Below are 17,778 nucleotides of genomic sequence, written 5' to 3'. Positions count from 1 at the left end.
TGCAAGTACACCTCCACACTTCACATCTCACCAAATCAGCATTGCCAGGTTGACCCCCCCCCCCCCCCCTTAATCATGCCCCCTCCCTTGTAGAACCACTTAAAAATTCATTCTTTTCTTTAGCTGGTTAGTCAGATTCAGGAGAAGGGAAGTTGTTCTTGGGTGCTTAACTTCAGCCAGTAACATTCTGTTGCGGTGGAGTTTCTGGGGTGGATATCGTTACCACCCGAGGAATCTGAACTTTGCATCTGGGCCTGGTGTTGTGATTTGTTTGGTGCACACAGTATGACATTTCTGTCTTATAGCTTACCTGCCATTGTTACATTTTTATCCATTACTTTTTAGAATATCCTGCTCTCTTTTCTTTTATGGAATCTTGGCTTTGTATGGGACTATTTTGGGAGATTTCCTTTCATTTATCGCTTGTGAGACTAACTTGTCTGCGCCTGTAACATTTGTTATTTTTTTATTTATACCTTATTTGTTAAGGTAGTTGAACCTGGTCTTTAGATCAGACATGAATATTTGTTGTAACTTAAATTTCTTAATTATCATCTGGTTGTACATAATGTACAACTGTACATTTGATAAAGGTTGATCCAACAGGTTGCTCTGCCTATCAAAAAATTTGGTGATTTCATTAATAATTGATATCTTTGATAATAATTAACAAATTAAATAGACTAAATTCTATTACATATTGGATAAGTGGTGATTTTAACAGTTGATTTCACTTGATCCTCACTTCACCGACAGTTAGGATCCTGAAACTGCTAGGTGCGCAGTGGTAACAGTCAAAAAGAAATTCCAGGTTAAAGTGAATTCAGTTTATTTTACAATATGTTCAATGACAGTAATATGAAGATGCCTAAGTGTGTGCGTAGTGAGATGGCTTTACGTGAATGGAATGTAGTCGATTGTATTGAGTCTCCCTGAACCACTGCACTTTTCCTATTATGTACTCAAAGATCAAAGCAAAATACCAAATCATCAAATAAAGACAGAAACATAACAAAACATGTTATGCACTATCTCTGTAAGCATATAATACCGGATTAACCTTTGTTTCTGGATGGGTGCTGACCCAAAGGTATCAAGATCTTTAGTCAGCACTCCACCACCAAAGACACAAACTTTTTTCCCAAGATGTCAGCTTTCCAACAATACAAAACATAATTACACTGTATTAGGGAAAACCCAAATTTGACATAATGCTGATCCAGTAGGATGTTCTGCAACTGAACACTGTCTTTTTATCACCCCTGCTGACTCCCGGTTAGCACAGTAAACAGTCTGTTTTCCTTTGGGGGTCTGATAAGGGGCAAACTTCTGTAAACCAGCCTACATTGTGAACCTCCTGTTCACCCCCCTTCCCAAAGGTGCTCTGTTGGATTGAAATCTGGGGACTGTGCAGGCCATTGGAGGAAACTGAAGTCACTGTCAAGTTTGTGGACCCAGCTTGAGATGATGTGTGCTTCGTGACATAGGGCATTATCCTGCTGGGAGTATCCATTTGAGAAAGGGAACACTGTGGCCATAAACGGAAGTATATGGTCAGCAACAATGCTTTCGTAGGCTGTGGCATTCAAATGATGCTCAACTGGAAGCCTAATGCATGCCAAGAAAACTCTCTCCACACCATCACCACCACCAGCAGCTTGCACAAGGCAGGGTGGATCCATGGATTCATGCTGTTTCTACCAGATTCTAATCCTACCATCCGCATGTTGCAGCAGAAATCAAGTCATCAGACCAGGCAACAATTTTTCAATCTTCAATTGTTTTGGTGATCACTTGCCCACTGTAGCCTCATCTTCATTTCACTCAAGAGTAGTCAGTCAACACTATAAAAGCAATAAACCACACATGCAACAAGAACCCACAATAAAATAAGTATTATTTTCATTACTAAAGCTACAAACTGATATTTAAATACTGACAGCAAAGAGCACATTAGCAAACCCCGTAAGATAACATGTCGGATATGTTCTGTGTGGTATATTTATTTATCTTAAAAGCCCTTTGAGTCACAATATAGCATCTCTCATTGGCATATGAATGACTTTTTCTTAATCATAAAATTATTATGAGAATGCAAATAAAAATGTTTGCATTCTCATAATGTATTTTTTAAAGAATTTATCGTCATACTTATAATGAGCACAGAAGGAGAAAAGTCAGCACCATAATATTTGGGACAAAGACATTTTTTATTGATTTGGCTTTGAATTCCACAATATTTGATTTGTATTCAATCAATTCACATGTAGTGCACATTCTCAGTTTTTATTTTAAAAGGGCATTTTTATACATTTTAGTTTCATCATGTAGAAAATACAGCATTTCTAAATGGCTTCCTTGACTTTCATTGGCACAACTCTGGTCCTCCTGTTAAGAAACAACAATATCAGACTCCAAAGGCAATCAAATGTTAGAATCCAAAATAAATACTGAAAGCTTTCTTATACCTGCACTAAGGAAGCAATTGAAATGTATAAAAAGTGTAATTTCTGCATGAGGGAACCAAATACCCTTTAAAAAGCTGGGAATGTGTACTTCAACCACATGTGAATTGTTTTATTACAAATCTAAAATTGTGGAGTACAGTATATATATATATATATATGTATAGTTTCAAGAAAATGTTTGTGAACCCTTTGGAATTACTTAGATTTCTGCATTAATTACTCATTCACATACTATTTCCAACCAAGACTGAATATTTAAATATATGCATTCAGGATTGACAAGAAGTATAATTATTAGTTATTAGTTTAAGCAGACTTAGATGCAGTTCAGACCACATTTAATGAGCAATTAATGCAGAAATCCAAGTAATTCCAAAGTGAACTCCATAATGTTTTTGTTTTTTTAACCAATGTTTGATATATGATTTTTTAACCAAAGTTTGATAACGGCGGGACATCATAATATCTGTTAAGGCAAGGTTGTATTCTGTCTACTGATGTTGATGGAACAGTAGCAAAATTCAAGATGACCAATAACAATGTCACAAAAAAATGTCAGTTGTTTAATTGTAACAATCATGAGTTTTATAATATAAAATAAATTATCACATTATTTAAAAATTCGGCAAGACATCATCATGGTTCTGTTCTACTAAAATTGTTGATGCAACAGTAGCAAACTCCCTGTGCATTTCTAAAGTAAGGTATGGAGATGAGATCCTGTATGGAATTTAAAGGAAATATTAAATATTAATGCACCACTCAATGGGAAATGGCATCAGAGGCCATGTCTGATGTACTTATCATCACTGTACATACACATCGTTCAGAGTGAAGTAAAGAACAGTGTAATGGTTTATCACTGGGCAGTCACTCTGGACTTTCACAAATGTGCTTTGCAACTGCCTCATGGAGGAAAGGTCAGAAGGAGAAGTATCGAGCAAACCACTCTTGTCGTTGGGAGTCAGGTGTTGCCGTGGGTGACTCTTCCTTATCAGGAAGGCTGCATGAAGAAAGCAGACCGAAGCATTGTGACATTAAGATCACATTGCCACCTGAAAAGCAACAGGGTTATGACATGGGTACTCTCAATGTCTTGCACTTTGTTTTTTCTCCAAAGCCCTTTTTAAATACACCTCATGTAACACTAAAGCAAAGTGAACACAAAAAAATGGCACATGCTATTTTCTGGCATATGTATGTTTTTGGTGTGCATTTGATATATACTTAAATTTCCCCTTTCTATTTTCAAGTACTGATATGCACATTAAATGAAATGAAATATATGGTAAGTTTTGGTTTCCTTTATATATAGATATTGCCACTAAAGAACAAGCTTTTGATTTTCAGGGCACAGAAACTATCATTATGAACAGGGCTTACATCTGCTGATTGCTATGATGCTGGAGGTGTGCAAATAAGGGGTTTTCTTGTCCTACAAGGTCAACATCAAACAGTTTTAATTCCAGTTCTTAAGATTCAAATTATATGGCTAAGAAATGACCATATACGTAGCCTGTTAAAATTGTAATAAGACCATTTATTATTTTTAGCTATAAAGTTTCAATCAATGGATAAAAATGCATTAAATCACCAAGTTTCAGTATACCCCAGTCTTTATATAGATGCCACAGTTCCATGGTAACCAATCTACCCTGTTTTGGACAATGCTGTCATATTCACAGCTGCATGCAAATACAAGCTACGTTGCAACACATGCCAAACACCTTAACTTAACTTAAATTGCATAACATCACATGCCATATGGTTGGTCAACATTGCTCATCAAAAAAGGAGTGAGCACAAGACAAACAAGGTTTAATTTATGAAAAGGCAGAGATTCAACGACAAAAAAGGGGGACAATTCAAAATATGCATTATTTTTATGGTTATACCTCCACATTCATTCCAATGGAAAAGTACAAAAACCAAATGATGGAGACTCACATGCTAATATGAACTCAGAACTGACTGTGGACACTGCAACGGCACAGCTTATAAAACTGACCACTCCAATCATAGATAAAAGTTAAAAGAAAAAAGTATGGGATGAAATGTGTAAGACGTGATTTTAAATGATGATCATTGACATGCAGTATATACTGAACAATAAGGTAGTCAAATTAATCAAAAACTACACAAGCATGTACACGTCCATAAATATTCAAATGACCATAATGTTGCATGCTCTGATCCGCTGCCCTTAAAAAGCCCTTGGAGCATTGTTCTTTTCCCCCAAACTGATTGTGTCATTTCCACAGAGGTTTGCACTGAAAAAGAAAATAGATGGGAAATCTCCAATGCAATATCTCTCAAGACACAACTAGAACCAGACAGAACCTTGGGCAAAGACAAAAAGAGCACCTCCTTCAGAAACATGGCTAGCCAAGGGGAAATCCTTACACTGGCTTGCATGTCAGATCTGTTGTCCCAGATCCTTCTTCAGCTGTTAACTACTGAACTTCAAATATAATAATAAAAACCCTTATTATCTATCTGAGCCATTGATAATGTAAGCTAACTCTGTACATTTTGTAATTTCCGCACCATCTTACCTGATTTCAATAATATTTTAAATGCTCAATTTTTGTTCAAACCTGCTGTCTGACTATTGAGTCATTCCTTGTTGGTTTTATTGTGATTCCATTGCTGAATTAGTAAACTATTTTCCAAGATCTCAGAGAGATTGCAATCTCATTGAAACATCATGGTGAAATAAAGGTTAAATGCTGCTAATACAAAACCTAATTTTCTTTATATGCTAACAGGTCTTGACACTCTCAAATCCTCAGCAAGGCTATTAAGAAATACAAAATGCGGATGCATCTTTGTTTTATCTTTGGCAGCAAATGACAGCAAATATAAAGGAAAACTCCAGGCAAAAACACTTACTTTGTTAGCAAATGTGTATTAAACTCCATTGTGCCTGCAGTGGCAATATCACTGTGTGACAGCATGTCATGTACAGAACTGGCGTTTAACTGCGAAAAACTGAAATGCTACACAAAATAGCACAATAGGACTTGGGTTGCGTTTTACATCACCAATATGCTATTTGTTTCTAATGATGTCGAAGTGTTGTAGGCTGGAGTTATCCTTTAAAAATAAGGTACAGTACCATACCCAGACAGCTGTCTAAAACTACAAAAGATGGCCAGATTTTTATTTAACTTTTAAAAATTTAATTATCACAAATATCCCAGTGTATAAAGCTAGTCTGTACAAAAATAATCTATGTGGAGTATGGCCTCTTTGCCCTGAAAGTAGTTTTTTGCTGAATTTGCAGCTCAAAGCAGAGGTTTTTTCTTGCTGAGAAGCACACCTAATCTTATCCTATAAGCACACCTATTCCTTGGCCTTTTAGAAACCAAATACCACCATGCAGAATCACAATAGTATGAGGCAGGCCGGAGTGAAAACCATTAGAGCAATCCTCTGAATTGGAGCATGTCCCTGGTACTGTCGCCCCTGAGGGGATGGATTAGTGATGAGGTGTGCCTCACCTCGTGAGTTTGGTGGACTCTTTCAGAGGAGGGTTTGATGGGGACACAGGTTTGATAGTGTCGAGCTCAGGGTGGTGAATTGGGGAGTTGGGGGCAGGGTCTAGATGGCTGGGAGGGGGAGGCCCTCTCCCTGTCCCAGACAATTCCAGAGCGCCTAGACTTGGAGAGCTGGTGAATCTGTTCCCTGACTTGTCATTCTTTCTCTTTTGCTACACAAAAGAAGACAAACAAAAAAGAATGGCAGGGAAAGTCTAATTAGGGACAAGCTCTCTCTCTTAAAAAGAAGCAGAACACAAACCTGCTGCTGTAAGCATTCAGTCATGAATGGAAAAAGTTATCTTGGCTGCTTTGGTTTAAAAATATATTTTTTTAAATATCATCTGAATGGAGAAGCTATGAAAAGGGACAGCAACAAATAATTTCTTGAAAAGTATAATTGAATCAGATGGATGAACAGGTATATAAAACAGGAACATCTGCATGCACAAACACATGCATCCGTGCACACACATACACACACATTCCTAAAATGCAAACCCAGGTGGGTGCTACACATTGGTCGTGGGTGAGGGGAGTTCCCACTCATCACTGTAAAGCACTCTGAGTGTTCGGAAAAGTGCTATATAAATGTAATGATTAATTCATTCATTCATTCAAATGCTGAACACGTTGGCCATGCAAAGAGATTCATTGTACCAAAACAGGTCTGCAGCATTACTGCTGTAATGGAACACTGCTTTCCTCGGCAATCAAAGTGCTTCTTTCCAAAGATGAGAGTGGAGTTTTTCCAAATTTAGGATAACCTGATCAAACCACATATTAAAACAATTTAAAAGGCTTCAGTTCATACAGCTAGTAGAAATTTAGAACTGTAGAACTGACTTTGGTGCTCTACTCTGTAGCTTCTAAATTGTCCATGAAATTACTTATTCCATAGTTAGATACCAATCACTGATCTTGGATGGTCCCTAGATTTTACATATAATGGTTAGGACAAAGATTAGCAACTAGAGCCCCAATCTCAAAAAGGGAACTTTGTAAACACTTTTCAGGGCAGTGAAGTGAATCGGATCATTGTGAATTTAAGTCTTAGCTTACATTGCTTCCATCACTGTACTGTCTGTCTCTCAAAAGCTGCAAAAATGGGACAGCCTTTGCCAAAAAAGTCATGCAATCTCACAAACACACTGAGTGAGAAGAATGAATTTTGATACTGGAGTGAGATTGTGGACAGTGATATACACTCATAAAGATATTTGGTAAGTGTGCTGATTTCTCAACTAAAAGTATACAGCGTGGTGTGTTTGAATCACATACTTGTGAATGAGGGGGGAAAGTGTTTATGGGTGGGTAACCTGATTAATTGAAAAGGGAGCACAGAAAGTCGAGCACCTAATACAATGACCTTAAGTAAAAACCATACAGTAGTATTTTTTATCACATTTACCAGCACTGCTCTATATTATTTAAATAAACTTCAAACAGTGTGTTCTTTATCAACTATAAAATGAGCATGAATTTTTAAATTAGTTGTATTCAGATGCATTGACGGAGCAAGATCTTGTGAATGTCTGAAAAGGACAAGGTGAATTTAAACCTGTTGTGGTGTACTCACCTTTACGAGGGGGTTAATGACGCCAACATTGGGGCTGGGGTTGAACACTTTGTTGAAGTTAGTCTCTCTGTTCACCAACTCCAGCTGATAGAATTTTTTGTCATCCTGTCCACAACAAGAGGAGAGAGGTGTGCTAAGCTTAAAAAAGAACTACAGGAACCTAAGCTGCTCTTTGAGAAGCAAATTGCCCAAGATGAAAAAAGTAATCCTAAATGTTTTTTCAATACTGCAGTAGGAAAAGGAAAGTGAGGGAGGATGTTAGGTGCACAGGAATGAATAAAAAGCTTTATAAGAATAAGTATATTGCTAATACCTTAAATAGTTACTTTGTTGAGAGTTTAACTAGACGGGGGTTACTAATGGACTGGAAGGCATATTCAGTATTCAGAATGTCTTTGCAGATATTGATATAAAGAATAAAGAAGTACTGGATAAATTAAATATATTAAAGACAAATACGGCAGCAGGCCCTAATGGCATATACCCAAGGGTATTCAAAGTGTTAGGTAAGATCATCTTTAAACCACTGGCAGGTATATTTAAATATCTGAGGACTGAAAGCAAGGTAATATTATACCAATATATAAGAAAGGGGTCTGTACTGATCCAGGAAACTACAAGTCCGTCAGTTTAACTGGCATTGCATGTAAAATACTAGAATCTATCATTAAAGACAAGTCAGAATTGTTTCTTGAATATAACAACATCCTAAGGGATAGCCAGCATGGTTTTTGCAAGGGAAGGTCATGTCTGACAAATCAATCAATCAGATTTTATTTGTATAGCGTATTTTAAGCATTTGTCACAATACGCTTTACAGACAACCCTGGCCTAAACCCCCACAGTAGCAAGCTGAAGGCAACAGTGGCAAGGAAAAACTCCCTGTGGCAGATGGGAAGAAACCTTGGAAGGAACCAGGCTCAAGGGGGAAACCCATCCTCCTCTCGTCGGCTCAGGGTGCTGACTGGTGACCAACATGTCCGTCAGTTTTATAGGGTTTATGATGATATGACAAACCTTTTGGTATTCTTTGAAGAAGCTACCAAGTGTTTTTACTGTAACAAGTCTTATGATATTATATTCTTGATTAAGGTATTGAAAAGGTACCACAAGAGACTTATTAGCAAAATGAAGACAGTAGGGATTACAGGAGGTAAATCAGATTCAGATGGATTCAGAACTGGCTACAGGGTAGAATGCAAAGTGTAGTTGGTGGGATATTATTTGAGCTGGGGACTATGGGAAGTGGAGTCCCACAAGGATCGGTGCTGGGACCACTGCTCTTCCTCATTTATATCAATGACCTTGGCAGAGACATAGAAAGTATATTAGTCACATTTGCCAATGATACAAAACTAGGAGGCCCAGCTAATAGTTTGGAATCTACTAAAGTAATCCAAGAAGATTTAAACAAAATCTAGAAGTGGGCAGAAATGTCACAAATGAAATTCAATATATCACCAAACGTGAAGTTCTGAACGTCGGAAATAAAAACATTAGGCATGATTGCTTTATGGGAGGAACAAAATGGGCATGTGCTCAATTAAAAAAAAAAACTTGGGAGTAATGTTTGATGAAAGCCTTTCAGGTTCTAGGCACTGTACTTCTGAACATCAGAAATAAAAATATTAGGCAGGATTACTTTATGGGAGGAACAAAATGGGCATTTGCTCAATTAAAAAAAAAAACTTGGGAGTAATGTTTGATGAAAGCCTTTCAGGTTCTAGGTACTGTACTTCTGAACATCAGAAATAAAAATATTAGGCAGGATTACTTTATGGGAGGAACAAAATGGGCATTTGCTCAATTTAAAAAAAAAACTTGGGAGTAATGTTTGATGAAAGCCTTTCAGGTTCTAGGTACTGTACTTCTGAACGTCGGAAATAAAAATATTAGGCAGGATTACTTTATGGGAGGAACAAAATGGGCATGTGCTCAATTTAAAAAAACAAAAACTTGGGAGTAATGTTTGATGAAAGCCTTTCAGGTTCTAGGCACTGTACTTCTGAACGTCAGAAATAAAAATATTAGGCAGGATTACTTTATGGGAGGAACAAAATGGGCATGTGCTCAATTTAAAAAAAAAAACTTGGGTGTAATGTTTGATCAAAGCCTTTCAGGTTCTAGGCACTGTACTGTAGCAGTAAAAAATTTCTTGGGGATGGGATGCTGGGATATATAGCCAAAAGTATTGAGTATGAATACTTATCTTATACAATACATTTGCTAGACCAAATTTGGAGTATTGTATACAGTTCTGGGGACTGTACTACAAGAAAGATATAAAGGCCCTGGAAAAGGTTCAAAGAAGGGCGACCAAACTGATTCCTGGTATGAAAGATAAAAGCTATGAGGAAAGGAAACCTGTTAGCACACATGCCAAATCTGGCCAATCCTTGCCCATTTAGGAGGTACACTATTTAAAGGTTTATAACTCCAGATGTGAACACGACAGATACTTGGAAAATGGCTTAAATGATGCAGGACATTTGTACTATTTACAATACTAGCTTAGATTAGTTTATATTCATAATTTTGGAAGAAATAAAGTGCCACAAATGCAATTGTCTAGGCAAAATCAAAAATGAATTTGCTCTTTTTTTAGTTTGCAATGAAATACTGAGAAATTGCATATATATAGTAGGTTAAACTATACATGTCCTGGATCAAAAACTACTTGACCACAAGTTCATGAAATCTAAGGGTGGATATGTAGAACTACAAAAACTAAGCAGTGTACCCAGCATGATGCAACAGTGAGTTTCTTGAGTCAAAACAGTTGATGTAGTGAAACACATGAATATGTTGTGATTTACAGCAATGCATAATTTAGACATTTTGGATTGATTTGGAGATGCTGGGTACACTGCTTAGTTTTTGTAGTTTTTGCTCAGAACTTCTCAAGAATAATAGTATTTTCCAAGAAATGACGAAAGTCATCGATAAAATTTCGCCAGGTGCAGTGTCTTTACTGCTACCACAGACTGTATGTGCAATGCAGCTATACTGAGACAAAACCTTCGGTTACGTTGAGCTATAAAACGCTATTCCAAAAGTAAAATTAGACATATTATACATCGTTAGAAAGCATATTCTGTCACCTATTGGATCGATTAACTGTGAATCAAGCCAGATTGTACTACAAAAGACGACAACAGCGAACACAACATGTGTGGTATTACACACAGCTATTTTGGAAGGTACCCAGGCGTCAAAATGAGCGTATATTTCACAAACAGATTGTCCAAGACAATATATGACCACTCTGTCTGGAAAGGGACATCCCTACGCATAAAACCAATGATAAGGTTGTATATTTATTCAATATTTAGTTCCAGATATTGACTGTAGAATGACATGGTATAATTTTTGAAAACATTGTCTCGTTTATTTCGTTATTTAGTGAACAACGTTTTCACTGCTGGATTGGCATATTTTATGGCTATTGTTGGGTTTATCTTGTTGCTATGACGAAATACGATTATTGAGTGGTGAAATAATATTTTTATGAATAACCAGATATACAATATTGTCCATTATGTCATGGGTGGGGGTCACAGATTAGACTGCAGGGAGGGGGTGTCGTGTATCTTCTACTAATGAAACTAAAACAAAGCGTTTCTGTTTTCAACTCACACTTTGGTTGCAGGAACAATGGATGTTTGAGTTGAACAATCCAGGCATGCCGGGGGTGTGTGCTAAGAGGTTAAGATGATTTATCACTTCAAGATTAGTAAAAGGAGACTTAGGGGTGATCTGATTGAGGGTTTTTAATTCATAAAGGGGATTAATAAAGTGAACTACAAGAGATTCTTCAGGTTTAGTTCTGTTAGCAGAACGAGGGGACATAAATGTAAATTAGTGAAAGGTAAATTCTGCACAGACATTAGGAAGCATTTTTCACACAGAGAGCAGTCATTGTATGGAATAGTTTGCCATGTCATGTAGTAGAGGCAGAAACTATGGGGATTTTCAAGAACACTAGGTACAATTTGATCAGGAAAATGGCGAGCATTGCTGGGCTGAATGGCCTGTTCTCATCATTATGTTATGTTACTGTATGTTATGATATGTTATGTTGAATGTTGCTCAGTCTAAACTGCTTCTGCCAGTACCAGTTGACAATAGGTGAAACTTAATCTCTGAAAGTTCATTTTTAACCAGAGATGTGACGTGATGTGTGGTAAATGGCTGGCCTGTGGAAAAAATGTTGCCCTGGTTTTGACATTCTGTATGTGAATGCTCACCACTAGCTTCTTGACCAGTGCTTCCCTCTCTGACACCATGTCCTTTAGCTCCGCAATCGCCTGGAGATCCTCAGCCCGACTCTCTCTTTTCCGGAATTTGTTCTCTGTACCCTCAAGCCTGAGAAGAACAATGGAAGTGACACAAAACATGACCTCATTAACTTACCTTCAGGTTAGTTTGCTCTGCTTTCGTTAGTAAATATGAATACTTCAGCAATTGCAGTTTATGATAAATATACTTTATCTTAATGCCCTGTGACTTTTAAGTCATTGAATTCTGAGATTCACCCATAATATAGGTAAACCTGTCCCTTCATTTATTTTTTCTTTATGCATTTATTTATTATTATTATTATTATTATTATTATTATTATTATTACTATTATTGCTTATTTTTGAATATGTTTTTATTCTTGAAAGCCCTTATAAAAGGGAATTCCAAATTATATATTGTATGATTACACAGGGCAATGGATAAACTTAATTTAGTATATTGCAAGGACTTCACCCACTCATTTCATATCTAAAAAAACAATAATGACATTGTTTACAATATTTGTGACTCTGTGCCAGGCACCACAACTGCCTCAGATCATGCCTCAATCATAGCTGGGGGGAAATATCTCTTTCAAAGAATTCTGGCCAGTACTGACCATTGATGCCTGTCATCAATGAATATTCATAGCAGGCAGGCCTGGAATGTGCTATGTTTTTCAGAGATTTCCTGGTATAATGTTGTGGCAGGGCTTGGTTTGTGGAAGAGGTTCAGGGCAATCAGAGGACCACTGGTTAAGTGGGCACATGCACCTGGAGTGCATCAATAATTAATCCAGGCATTTAAAAAGTGCTTTCTTCCCAGTAGGTGGCTGTGACAGAGGAAAACACAATCCAAGAGAGAGTGGAAGGTACCAGCATGTAAAAGGCTGAAAAGTATTTTGTAGTTTTGGTTATTTTATCTTTGTTATTTTAGTTTAGTTTTTATTATTTTTACCCGGATAGCCTGAGGGAGAAAGGCAAAGCTGTTTTGTTTATTTTTGTAGTGACTGCATTCACTCTCTCTCTCTCGCAGTTGCTAAATAAACACCGGAATATTCTAGGATTTTCGTATCTCTCTGCATCCAACTCTTCTGTCCAGAAAAGGAGTGTGTCACGGCGTGCGATACATGTTTTTTGGCCCAGGGAGATTCATAACAAACAAAACAAGTAAATCTTGCTGTTGATGAGTATACATAAGGACATGTGAATTCCTTGGAAATATTTAGGTTAATCGGGGTATATGCCAAAATTTTGGTGACGCTTTCTATGAAAGGCACTGTATAGAAGAAATTATCTCTGCAACCCAAAATGAGGCCACTCGACATTGATTAGTGACACAGATCTACTACTAAGCCAAATACTTCCGTGTGTTACACACACTCAGATAATTCCTGACAGTGATTCCAGTTAAAGAGGTTCTAATGAGGGTTGTACTTTTACATCTGGTAAAGAACACACGCATATGTGTGTATGCTTAAATACATGCATGCATGCACTCTTGACACACGCAGGCGCACACACACACACACACACAAATACAAACCTACAAGGGCATGCACATATGTGCACATACACATACAAGATCTGCAGCGCAGAGATCTTGTCCTTCAGCAGCTCCTGAGCCTTGTTGAAATCTGACAGCATGTTCTGCATGTCCTTGCTGTGAGTTGCATTCAGCTCGCCCATCTCCCTCTCATGCTTCTTCAGCAGGTCCTGCTCATGGGCCCTGAGCATGCCAGAAAGGTTTTATAAACACATACAGTTTTTTAAAATATGAAAAAGAGGATGCACATGTAATATAATAGATCTGCAAATTCCAGACATACATTTAATGAATTGTATTTACAATTCCAATACATAAAATGTTTAGCATTGTTTTGTCCCTATGTGGCCAAAGAAGGTAGAAATGTAGTGAAAGAAATTGAGGGGGAAAAATATGGGTTTCAGTCTTTATGCATACATATAGGGACAACTATTAAATGACAGTACATTGCTTGTTAGGCAGTCACATACATTTTTTTCTTGAGATCTCAGTCCATGCAAGATTGTACAGAATCTGGGCTTCCCAGATCATAGAATCAGTGCTCACTGTCTCCAATATAGTCCAAGAAGGGGCCCCAGATTTTTAAGAACTTTAGAGGTATGTCCTTGAGCCAAAATCCTATCTCCTCGCAATGAAAAGAAGACCACTGAGCAGTTTCAATACGGGGGGTTTAATGTTCAATGCTGAGTGTAACCCAAGAATGCCTGACATAGGTTTAATATCTAGGCTTTTCCCAAACATAACATCAATTTCCTTACAGGCCCCAAAAGTCTCTAATAAATGAGAAGTCAAAAATACAATAAAAGTATGACCACTTCACAGGAGTAAAGTGGAGCCTATGAGTAATTCCAAATTGCATCTCTTTAGCGTTGTTGGTGGATATGCAACCAGATAGGCTTAATCAAACACTTTCCCACTCACTATCTAGGATATTTTCCCCCAGATCAGCCTCTCTGGGATCACCTGAGATTGACAAGGATTTGTAGAACCTGGCAGTAGGTGTTCTGATGTCACAGTCTCGAATGACCCTCTCTACAGGAGAATGGGAGAACCCATCAGGGTGTAACCAAACGGTGGAGGAAATATAACTGCACACATGCGGGTACATGAAAAAGGTGATTTGTAGGAAGGCTGTACTGCTCCCAGAGCTGGACGAAATACTTCACAATGCCAACTGCCACAAAGTCTCAAAGTCTGCCATCTACAGCATGAATGCCCTTATTCCACTCTACATTCAAGTGATAAGAGCAGTGTTTGATATACACGATGGTAGGACGAGCATGGGCACATCTTTTTTTTTTTGCTGGGAAGGGTGGACTCTAATCATACAGAATCATTCAGACCGCACCTTTTTAAATATCAGGCGCATTGTCTTTTCTGATTGTTTGGAAGTGCTGAAAAGTTGACCGCTAGTCAATCTGCGTTTGAAACCGCATACTACACACTGCATTACTGTGCTCTACACAGTAGTATACAGCATGCCACCATATATTATTCATACTGCTGTGTAGTGAACAACAGTCCAATGACATCGTCAGAAAAAAAATTTACTACCAAGAGAGCGCCGTTTTACCACAGATAAGTACAGTTTCTACCAGAGTATAACAGCAAGAATCAATAGTTTTTTTTTCTTCCAAAACATGTCCTACCTTCCATTGTTCAATTCAATAATGATGCTCAGAGGAGGTGACGAGGCATTTGGACGAAGAAGGAAAATTCTGCCTTTTTTTCTGATTTTTTAACATGAATCCACTCTAAGTGCAAGCATAATTAGCTAACAGTTCTGCATGCTATCAAATAATTATGATTGTTAAAATATCGGTGCAAAGCTCTTTTTACTGACTCGGGAGTAATGATTTGTTTTCTCAGTTGAGTCATTTATTTTACTTGTTTGATTGACTGAGCGGCTCCGTTGCACTCCAACCGACATGTTTTTAAACATAATAAGAGGGGTGGGCTAAAATTCATATCACAATATTTTCCACTGTCCGGACGATATCGATATGATATAACGATATATGAGAAAAAAATTCTGAATCACTTTTTAGTAGCCCTTCTTAGTTAAATTACAGTATGTATTTTAACCTTATATAACCAGAAAGAGTATGCACCTGAAAAGGTTATTTTTTTATTGTGTAATTGTTTTTCTCGAACGGTGCAAACATGTAACATGAATAAAGTTAGGCCTATATGAATTACATTAAATATTATTTAAAATTAAATAAAATATTTCAAGTACACAGGCGATAAAAAAAATGAAATAATTTTTTGCTACATGGAAAATAGGGTCATTACAAACTCAAATATGTTAAAAACTGTAACCTTTTCAAACTAAACTTTTCAAGCCTCAACCATCAAATATCAATCTTCACATCAACCTTTTTCACAAGTTCCGTGCTAGGAACACCAGCCTGTTGACCGTTTCTGGCTTCAGTGTTGCCCTGCGAAATGTGACATGTGACCACATTGCCCCTAGTGCTGAATGCCCTCTTAGAGGGCGAACTTGTGGCAGGGATGCATAAGTACTTCTTTGCCAAACAACTCACACGTGGGAAATTAGATCCGTGAAATCGCCACCACTCCAAAGGATCAGACTCACTGTCTGCTGCCATCGCCAGAATGTCGCTGTTCAGCTCTTGCTCGATGATCTGCCTCTGTGAACATGAGGCAGGTGCACTGCTGGTCTTCTTAAAGAAGCTCCCAAGGCTCTTGGGCTTCTTGGCTGATTGTGGAGCAGTGGCAGCTTCTTTCTCCCTGTTAATGTGATCCTCTGCAAGAGACGATTATCACAGGGCTGTGTTCTCCACCAGGAGGGCTTCGGTCTCTGAGGCAGCTCTCACGTTAACCTCTTAGTGCAAAGCCCCTAGTGGTCGGCACGCCGGCGTGCCAAGATTACTGAACTCAGACATTCGGTGCTACTGCAACCAAAATATGAGTTAAAAACAGAAATGCGTTGTTTTAGTTTCATTAGTAGACGATACATGATAACTATGCCGAATACGGAGTTTCGCAGCGCCACCTTTGTCGCTCTGGTCGTTCATTTAACACGCACCCCCTCCCTGCAGTCTCATCTACAACTACACCCCCCACCCATGACATAAGACAATAATGTCTAGCTTGGCATTCATAAAAATATTCTTTCACCACTAAAAAATCGTACTCCATCATAGCAACAAAATAAACCCGGCAATAGCCCTGAGATATGCCAATACAGCAGTAAAAACGCTGCTCACTGAATAACGAAATAAACGAGAAAGTTTTTAAAAATGATACTATGTCATTCTACAGTCAATATCTGGTACTAAATATTGAATAAATATACAACCTTACCGTTGGTTTTACATATATTGTCTTGCACAATCAGTTTGGGAAATATTCGCACATTTGTGATGCCTGGGTACCTTCCAAAATAGCTGTGCGTAATACCACACGTGTTGTTTACGGCGTTGTCGCCCTTTTAAGTACAGCCTGGGTTGATTGACAATTCATTTATTCAGTAGGTGAGAGTATAAGCTTTATAACGATGTATAACATGTCTAATTTTGCTTTTGGAATAGTTTCATAGGTCAGCGTAACCGAAAATTTTCTTATCATCGCATTCACTCTGTGGTAGCTACGGTGGCCGACAAGGGCAAACGCGCTACAATGGCCCAAAACATTTCCATTAGGAGAAACGTGCTCCAGCTTCAGAAACGATGCCAATTCAAAAACACATACGAAAATCCAATACAAATACAACAACGGAAACGTGCTCCAAATGAAAAAAAATGTGCTGCGGAAAGCCAAAACAAATACATTAACAGCAAACACGCTGCAAATACAGAAACGATGCAAAATCAAAAACACACAAACTCCGAAAATAAATGCAACAGAAAAACTCTGCATATCCAGTCAACACAACGGAAGTTCTCCAGAAGAGAAAAAAAGAGATTAAAAAAATAAATAAATAAAGAGGCTACATAGAAAGGTAGCCTACGTATTCTTTTTTACATTTGGCCTTAGTCTTTTACAATATTATAAAAGAGCAACAGATTTACGTAGCTAGCATTGGCATGATAGAGACTTTGACTTTTACAAGAGGTTGTTAGCGACAACATTGTGTGCCAGATCTTGCATTTAACTCTAGCTAACGTTGTCTGTAGTGGTAGCTAACTACTTTCCGGGAGACCCGAGTGTTTTGATTGCATTTAGTTTTCTCTCCTCTACATCATCTCCACATGGGATAGGATACTTAATTGATCAGCGAGGGGACATTGCATAATGGTATGCTCTACATAGAGTAGAAAAAAAACTTTTTTTTCAAAACTTTTTTTCTACTCACATAGATCATAAACCCTTGAATATAAAAACGACTCATTGAAATCGG

The 17,778-nt window shown here is 37.8% G+C and overlaps 1 protein-coding gene across 6 annotated transcripts in view; it reads right to left on the bottom strand.

Annotated features, from left to right (window-relative positions):
* Window positions 1-2,311: 2,311 nt before the first annotated feature.
* Window positions 2,312-17,778, bottom strand: part of LOC118229507 (protein FAM184A-like) — a 142,389-nt gene continuing 126,922 nt past the window's right edge. Inside the window, exons 14-18 of one of the 6 annotated variants that reach the window (XM_035421500.1) lie at window positions 13,413-13,595; window positions 11,834-11,951; window positions 7,587-7,691; window positions 5,972-6,180; window positions 2,312-3,471 (exon numbers count right to left, since the gene is read on the bottom strand). In XM_035421500.1, coding sequence (XP_035277391.1) covers window positions 3,390-3,471; window positions 5,972-6,180; window positions 7,587-7,691; window positions 11,834-11,951; window positions 13,413-13,595 — 697 coding nt within the window. In that variant the 3' untranslated portion in view covers window positions 2,312-3,389. Of the gene's footprint in view, window positions 3,524-3,987; window positions 4,739-5,971; window positions 6,181-7,586; window positions 7,692-11,833; window positions 11,952-13,412; window positions 13,596-15,959; window positions 16,183-17,778 lie in introns of those variants that run through there. The other 5 variants (XM_035421518.1, XM_035421507.1, XM_035421539.1 and 2 more) reach the window with 5 other exon arrangements.

Source organism: Anguilla anguilla, chromosome 1 (genome assembly GCF_013347855.1).
Source record: "Anguilla anguilla isolate fAngAng1 chromosome 1, fAngAng1.pri, whole genome shotgun sequence".
NCBI classification, from domain to species: Eukaryota; Metazoa; Chordata; class Actinopteri; order Anguilliformes; family Anguillidae; genus Anguilla; species Anguilla anguilla.
This window is presented reverse-complemented; position numbering and strand designations above follow the sequence as displayed.